Source organism: Lactuca virosa, chromosome 1 (assembly GCF_052849685.1).
Source record: "Lactuca virosa cultivar CGN04683 chromosome 1, Lactuca_virosa_CGN04683_v6, whole genome shotgun sequence".
Taxonomy (NCBI): domain Eukaryota; kingdom Viridiplantae; phylum Streptophyta; class Magnoliopsida; order Asterales; family Asteraceae; genus Lactuca; species Lactuca virosa.
This window is the reverse complement of record NC_136426.1, coordinates 92322533-92332277: the sequence shown is the minus strand read 5'-3', so window position 1 is coordinate 92332277 and position 9745 is coordinate 92322533. Positions and strand designations below refer to the sequence as shown.

Below are 9745 nucleotides of genomic sequence, written 5' to 3'. Positions count from 1 at the left end.
TTTTCATCGGTCCAACCACGAGGTTTAACTTTAAATACAGCCCACCAGTCCGAGTTGTTTGTTTTCAAACTTGGGTAAGGAATGGAACACACCTGAGTTGCTTGCATGGCTAAAACAAACGACTCGAACATGTTGTATTTTCTTTTGACGTTTATCTCGACCAAGTTATATTGTTTGTGAACCTTAACTCCTATGTTAGGTGTTGGATCGTACCAATGACATTTAAACAAAACTGTGGTTTTAATTGGGTAACCAGGGTACTCTTTCTAAAATTTCCTCTACCTTACCATAATAATCACCTCCTTAGCTACTAACACACAATCCGTTATTGGTTGTTGATTTGTGCAAACCATGAGCTTCTGTGTGAAACTTGTAACCATTGACAAATTATACACTATATAATTTCACTTTTTGAATGGCATTTTGGAAAGGTCAGATATATACTTGTTGTTTATCCGGAACTTACATGCCTATATGAAAAATGGTAAAACGCTTAATTATAGTTAATTAAACCATAACAAAAAATAATAAAATTAAAAAAATACAAAAATAACACTCACATAGTTTTGAAACCATATTGCAAAGTTCTTCTCAACTTCGGCTGCAAGCTCATGTTCATCCATATCCCCAATAAGTTTGATCATATCTTCTTCAAATATTCTGTATAACCATTTGAATAACATTTTTAAATTTACTATGATGTAATAAACAAAATCATGCATGTAAATGTTATTCATAGCAATTACACAACAAATGATTATTATAATTAAAAGTGATGCATATGTTACGTACCTGATGTAATGCTTGATCTTCTCTTCGTTAAGGAGTATGTAAGTTTGGGCAGCATGCACTTCCTCATCAGACATCATTCTATTTGTGAATCTTCCATAATGACGCCCAGGATATGAAAATATATCTAACATGTCGTTGTTAGCATCTGGTTGCTCATCTCCTCCTCCATCGTCATTTCAAGGCAACTTTCTATTACGTGTGGGGACACCAGTCTCGAAATAATGAGAGCACAATATTGATGCTTCACGTAGCAAGTACGCGTTAACAACGGACACTTCCACTCGAGCTTTATTTTTCACATCTTTTTTCAACTGATTTAGATACCTATAGTGAAGATTATTTAAATTAGCTTACAAAAATAGCAACATACATTATGATGTACCATACTAACCTTTCAGATGGATACATCCACCGATATTGGACGGGACCGATTATCTTCGCTTCGTATGCCAAATGTAATGGTAAATGTTCCATCGAATTAAAAATACCAGGAACAAAGATCGTCTCTAATTTACATAGAATTATTGGGATCTCGGTTTCAATCCTTTCCATGTCTTTTGTTGTGATTGAAGTTGTTGTTAATGTTTTGAAGAAAGTACTCAATTCTATTAATGCTTCCCACACATGTTTTGGCAACATCTCACGAAATGCAATTGGCATCAATATTTGCATAAAAACATGACAATCGTGGCTTTTCATTCCGAACAGTCTACACCCTGTTAAATCAACACATCTCCCCAAATTATAAACATAACCATCAGGGAAACACAATTTCTCCACCCATTCGCATATGGCTTTCTTTTGATTCTTGTCCAGAGCGTAGTACGCACTTTCATTATCATCGACTCCTTTTCGCTTCCTACAATAGAGCTTCAAATCTCTTCTGGCTGCTACATTGTCCTTCGTCTTCCCTTTGACATCTATTACAGTGTAAAAAAAGTTTTCAAATACATTTTTCACAATGTGCATAACATCAAAATTATGTCTAATGAGGTTTGTTTTCCAATATGGTAAATCCCAAAATATGCTTTTCTTTTTCCAACCATGATCGCCACATCTTTTGTTTACATCATCAGCATTTAGTTCAGTCACTTTTACCAAACCTAATTGTTCAATCTCCCTTAAAGTTTGTTCACCATTATTACTTGGAGGAGGACCTTCTGTCACTTCACGATTCTTCTTGAACTTATATTTATCCTTTCTATATGGGTGATTTACCTGTAGAAATCTTCTATGGCAGTCAAACCATGACATCTTATTACCATTCTTTAGTCTGAATGCTTGTGTATGTTTCCCACAATGTGGACATGCTAGCTTACCTGTTGTAGACCATTCAGACAACATTGGATATGCTGGAAAATCGCTTATTGTCCACATCAAAGCTGCTCTTAAATGGAAATTTTGTTTTAAACATATATCATATGTTACTACGCCTTCTTCCCATAATTGCTCCAACTCTGCAACAACTAGTTGCAAAAATACATCTATTTTATGCTTAGGGTTTGACGGTCCTGGCACAAGTGCGGTCAAAAACATGTAAGGTCTTTCGTGCACATAGAAGATGGCAAATTATAAGGTGTTATAATAATAGGCCAAGATGAATATTGTTTAGCAAATTCTCCATGTGGTGCAAACCCATCTGTACTTAGGCCTAATCTTACATTATGTACTTCTGCTGCAAATGAAGGATGACTTTTGTTAAAGTGCTTCCAAGCTTCTAAATCGGATGGATGACACATTACTCCATCATTATGTCCATGATTCTCGGAGTGACATAGCATGGAAATAGTTGTGGCTTGTGAAGCATACCGTCTCTTCAACCTTGGAGTCAAAGGAAAGTAACGCATTTTCTTAAAGGATACGCGAGAACATCTGGCCAAATTTTTTGATCGTTTGTACCTATCTGCATTGCAGAATTTGCACCGATAAAGATCTTTGTCTTGTCTCCAATACATCATACACCAAGACCAGCAGCAGTCAATCATCTCCATAGGCAAACGTAGTGCTTGTATTAACTTTTTGCTCTCGTATAAACTACCTACCATATTATTCTCCTCCGGTAACACATCATCTATCAACTGGCAGATAGCATCATAACTTTGCTCAGGTATGCGATACTCTGATTTTATATTCAATAGTCTAGCTACAGCAGATAATTGTGTCACTTTTACATCCAGGCCACAATTCTTTATCGGCTTCATCTAGCATATCAAAGAATTTTTTATCTAGTGCATTTGGCTCCTCTTCAGGATTACTAGTATTTAAATCAGGAGCGATTGCATCTATGACCATTTCTCTATAAGAACATGCACGTTCACTAAAATTTGTGTTTGAATCATCCACCCCTAAAAACGTATTGTCATCATCAATTGATGTTTCGCCATGTTTATCCCAAAACCAATATTCCTCAACAAAACCAAACTTGTACAAATGATTCTTAACAGTATCAACTTCTCTATATGGTATGTTACGACATTTGATGCATGGACATTTGATTTTATCTTCGTCCATGAACCTATGTTGACTGGTAGCAAAATCTATAAATATTTTCACTCCTTGTACGAAAACAAGCGATACACAAATACGATTATCTTTTCTTTCATACATCCACTTTCTACTTGGATTATTCATTGTCTTAAATATGTAAAATATAAATTTAAATAACACAATATTGTATGTTCATTAATGTTGATTTGAATTCATATATGACATTTGAAGTAAATATATAGTTACCATACAAACATCGCAAAAGTACCTTAACAACGACTCGTTTCACAAAGCTAATGATCGAATGCTGAAACAATTTTTGAAGTTTTCTAATTTGAATGGTTGAATAACTTTTATAATTGGATAATAGCTTAGAATATTAGTAGAATGGTTTAATTGAGATCGAAACTTGCAGAACACATATTCAAACAAAGTGTGTATCGATTAGGCAACCTTCGACAACCCTTGATTTCGATGTGTTGTATGGATACTAGGTCAAATTATTGGGTCGATATTATTCAATACCAGGTTAAAACCCATGTAGTATACGGGTAATTATAAATTTAAATAACATTCATAATAAATATAGATATAGAGCTACTTAAAATATAAATTCTATATACAGTATTTTCCTTAATAACGACTTGATTAAATACTTATTTTTATTTACGTAGAAAAAATGGCGCCTTCACTTTAGAGATTGCAAATACACCAAAGTGCCCTTGAAATCAATCCAAATATGTGATTACTAAGGGTATTTCAGTCAAAACACATTATTCAAACATTATAACCTATTATAGGTCACAGTGGACTTTTGGTTAGTAAAATGAAAAAGACAAAAATAACATATATATCAAAAATAACATATATATATATATATATATATATATATATATATATATATATATATATATATATATATATATATATATATATATATATATATATATTAACATTTAATAAAATTAAAAGTATGTATTCCCATTACACCAAAATACAAATACAATATGCATCACTAATTGTGTGAATCAAACAACAATCATATATATAACTACTCGAAACTAATGTCAAACATCCTAGCAAACTTAACCAAACATGCATCCCACAAACAAATATCACAATTCAACAACCAACTGTATTGATACATAAAAGTTGTTCCATAACTGCTCACAGAAGGATGCTTTGCACAACTTCTATGTAAGCCATGGAATTTTATCTGCTTTGTTCTCCTTACCAAGTGGTTTTGAACCTTGTTACGGGTATGTCTTAGATTCCAACTTCTTCTAGTATTAACGTAGGCATTATTTAACATGATCGGAGCTTCTTGCTTCCTTTCAATGCCTTCAGCCATCAACATCATTCCCAGAACGAAGATTGCATCCAACTGCCCCTGATCGGCTACATCTTAAAGCTATTGTTTCCCTGCTATTTCTTCCCCTATCGTAAAATACCTCGCCTGACATACAATAAGTAATCATACAATTTTAAAAATACAAATATAAAAAACTAATTGAATTCGTAATTATCCGTATGCTTAAAAGAAGAGTACCATCCCATCGTTGAAGAGTACGTGTGGGTTGTTCAACTTTCTACATTTGCTTATGTCTTCATACATATGAACACTTAATGGACGAAACCTTAATCGATTTGTGTCTATGGTTTTCTATATTGCGTCTGATGTTACAGAATCCCTAAAGAGTTTGCAACTATAATTCACAAATCAATAAAATTTATCTATTAAACGCCAAATTAAGTATGTATACAAGTATAATAGAAGTAATGCACATCATACTTACACTAACCGGCACATAAAAGCATCGATTGGTGAATTTCCCCCAATCATAGTTACTATTTTTTCGATCAAGTGCGATGGCAAAGCAGTGATCCTTGTTCCTTGTTGTCTTGTTTACATTCTTTCTGATGAACAACTCGCTGCCATTATGTTGAACTCCTTCGAGTGTAATTCAAATTATGTAACAACAACGATTTTAGGGTTTATTGATCAACGTGCCGGAATTATGATTGTTGGGAATGGATTGTAGTTGATCTATCGCCGATAAACTGAAACGATGGGATGACTCTGACTCCAAATGATTGCACCTAAGTGTTTAGACTATGAATTCACATAATTTCCCTTAAACGTACAAAGGTTACTATGTAAATGGTTAGGCTATTTTTTTCAATACCTACGGGCATTTTTGTAAATAAATTTACAGTTTAAATTTTAAAAGATGAAGTTAAATAAAACTATTGTTTAAATTTAGAGAGACGAATTTAAATAAAATTATTGACATAAGTAGGGTTCGAACCTGCGACTTCGGGTAAGAAGTAAGACACATTTTCCAGCTAAACTAAAGTAACTTCCGTTTCATCAAATTGAATAACCATAATATTATGTTCATTAATATTGCAGCCCATATGTCATCTACGGGTGATACCATGTCACCATAAGCAACTACACCATGTTGACCAATGACCCATATGTCATCCATAGACACCATAAGCATCTCCCATGTTGACCAATGACCCATATGTCATCCATGGACACCATAAGCAACTACACAATGTTGACCAATGACCCATATGTCATCCATGGACACCATAAGTAACTACACCATGTTGACCAATGACCCATATGTCATCCATGGACACCATAATCAACTAACATGATGACCAATGACCCATATGTTATCCATGGACACCATAAGCAAGTACCATGTTGACCAATGACCTATATGTCATCCATGGACACAATAAGCAACTACATCATGTTGACCAATGACCCACATGTCATCCATGGACACCATAAGCAACTACCATGTTGACCAATGACCCATAGGTCATCCATGGACACCATAAGCAACTACACCATGTTGACCAATGACCCATATGTCATCCATGGACACCATAAGCAACTACCATGTTGACCAATGACCCATATGTCATCCATGGACACCACAAGCAACTACACCATGTTGACCAATGACCCATATGTCATCTATGGACACCATAAGCAACTACACCATGTTGACCAATGACCCATATGTCATCCATGGACACCATAAGCAACTACACCACGTTGACCAATGACCCACATGTCATCCATGGACACCATAAGCAACTACAATGTTGACCAATGACCCATATGTCATCCATGGACACCATAAGCAACTACACCATGTTGACCAATGGCTCATATGTCATCCATGGACACCATAAGCAACTACCATGTTGACCAATGACCCATATGTCAATCATGGACACCATAAGCAACTACACTATGTTGACCAATGACCCATATGTCATCCATGGACACCATAAGCAACTACCATGTTGACCAATGACCCGTATGTCATCCATGGACACCATAAGTAACTACCATGTTGACCAATGATCCATATGTCATCCATGGGTGATACCATCACACCATAAGCAATTACCATTTTGACCAATGACTCGTATGTAATCCATGGACACCATAAGCAACTACCATGTTGACTAATGACCCATATATCATCCATGGGTGATACCATCACACCATAAGCAACTACCATGTTGACCATAGACCCATATGTCATCCATGGACACCATAAGCAACTACTATGTTAACCAATGACCCATTTGTCATCCATGACCACCATAAGCAACTACACCGTGTTGACCAATGACCCATATGTCATCCATGGACACCATAAGCAACTCCATGTTGACCAATGACCCATATGTCATCCATAAACACCATAAGCAACTAGACCATGTTGACCAATGACCCATATGTCATCCATGGACACCATAAGCAACTACAATGTTGACCAATGACCCATATGTCATCCATAGACACCAAATGCAACTACATCATGTTGACCAATGACCCATATGTCATCCATGGACACCATAAGCAACTACCATCTTGAATAATGACCCATAAATCATCCATAGACACCATAAGCAACTACACCATGTTGATCAATGACCCATATGTCATTCATGGACACCATAAGCAACTACCATGTTGACCAATGACCCGTATGTGATCCATGGACACCATAAGCAACTACCATGTTGACCAATGACCCATATGTCATCCCTGGGTGATACCATCACACCATAAGAAACTACCCTGTTGACAAATGACCAGTATGTCATCCATGGACACCATAAGCAACTACCATGTTGACCAATGACCCATATGTCATCCATGGGTGATACCATCACACCATAAGCAACTACCATGTTGACAAATGACCCATATGTCATCCATGGACACCATAAACAATTACCATGTTGACCAATGACCCGTATGTCATCCATGGACACCATAAGCAACGACACCATGTTGACCAATGACACATATGTCATCCATGGACACCATAGGCAACTACCATGTCGACCAATGACCCATATGTCATCCATGGACACCATAAGCAACTACACCATGTTGACCCATGACCTATATGTCATCCATGGACACCATAAGCAACTACCATGTTGACCAATGACTCATATGTCATCCATGGACACCATAAGCAACTACACCATGTTGACCAATGACCCATATGTCGTCCATGGACACCATAAGCAACTACCATGTTGACCAATGACCCATATGTCATCCATGGACACCATAAGCAACTACCATGTTGACCAATGACCCATATGTCATCCATGGGTGATAGCATCACACCATAAGCAACTACCATGTTAACCAATGACCCGTATGTCGTCCATGGACACCATAAGCAACTACCATGTTGACCAATGACCTGTATGTCATCCATGGACACCATAAGCAACTACCATTTTGACCAATGACCCATATGTCATCCATGGGTGATACCATCACACCATAAGCAACTACCATGTTGAACAATGACCCATATATCATCCATGGACAACATAAGAAACTACCATGTTGACCAATGACCCATATGTCATCAATGGAGACCATAAGCAACTACACCATGTTGACCAATGACGCATATGTCATCCATGGACACCATAAGCAACTACACCATGTTGACCAATGACCCATATGTCATCCATGGGTGATACCATGACACCATAAGCAACCACCATATATATTGACATGACTCGTACGTCTTTTATATATAAATTTTGGTTTAAACATAAAAGCATAAAGATGTATAGTTTATTAATGTTTAATCCTCGTTTATAATTTTAAATTAAAATTATACTATGAACACCTCGTTAGTCTATGTTCTTTCTTGACGTTAGCTAGATGTATATACCCTATCTATCAATCTGGGACTACTTTAATAAATTTGAATTACTAAATATTTAGCGGTAATTAGCACAGTTCGAATTTTTCATTAGCGGAGCTTCAAAATATTTTGCAATTCCTTTTCCTCCAACCTACACACGATTAGGCTGCATATTCGGGTAAGTTTACTGATTAGAAATAGGGTTTACATTTTCTGTAATCATCATCTCCGGCGGCTAATTGATCGAAATCTTTGTTCATTATACGTTTGTGCACTGACTTTGGCGATATAGGCTGTCACTCATCTAAAATTTATTTTTATTTAATTTACTGTTATCGTGATGATCGTTTCTTGTTCTCTGATCAATTTCATGTATATTATCATCTTAAATTACAAGTAAATTGGTTTTGATTGTATTCAATAGTTTGCATGCGTAGTAATGCCTTCATATATAATTTATTTTTATTGTTTGTTTCTCTTTTCTCATCTGTAGTTTATCATCTTTAATACTTTGGTATTGACTACAGTTTTTTGTTAATTTTTAAGCAAGAAAGATGTCAAACTCGAAAGCAAGAGGAGCATCCGGTGTGAAGCCAACTAAATTCATTGCACCACAGGTTATGAAACGCAACAGGATTTCAGCTACAAAATTCATAAACAGACAATTACAAGATGAGGAAATCGACTTCCCAATACCAACAACCACATCCAAAGCACCTATAACATCTACCAACAAAACTCATAAACCTATATCATTAACATCAAACATGAATACAACTTCCCTGACATCACTTACAACATCCACACCGTCCTTAGAAAATACATCTAAAACTTCAGAAACTGGAACAATACAATCCTCAACACTTACATCAATAACCAAAACTTCAGCACCTACATCATCTAAACCATCCTCAACACCGACACCCACTACCACATCATTAACACCTATAGCTACTACCACAACCTCAAAACCTACATCTACACTACCATCCTCCACAACTACAGTAACTACCACACCCTCCTTAAGTAAAGGAACTACCACATCCTCAACATATACATCTATCCAAACACCTACCCCAGAATATACCCCATCAACAACACTTATCCCAGAATCTACCCCATCACCAGCACAACCAACCATGAATGGATATGTAGTGGAAAATGTAGAAGGTGAAAACAATTCCTTTGAAGATTGTGGACCAGATGGACGTTTAACTGTTCATGTTTGGAAAAAAAACGTGAGT

At 36.1% G+C, this 9745-nt stretch overlaps 1 protein-coding gene across 1 annotated transcript; it reads right to left on the bottom strand.

Moving 5' to 3' along the window:
- Window positions 1-968: 968 nt before the first annotated feature.
- LOC145117121 (uncharacterized) lies at window positions 969-3423 on the bottom strand. Its single transcript, XM_079053438.1, has 4 exons — window positions 2958-3423; window positions 2327-2911; window positions 1184-2174; window positions 969-1116 (listed from the first exon to the last, which is right to left on the bottom strand). The coding sequence occupies exons 1-4, from the start codon at window positions 3421-3423 to the stop codon at window positions 969-971; spliced, it is 2190 nt and encodes a 729-aa protein (XP_078909564.1).
- Window positions 3424-9745: the final 6322 nt, after the last annotated feature.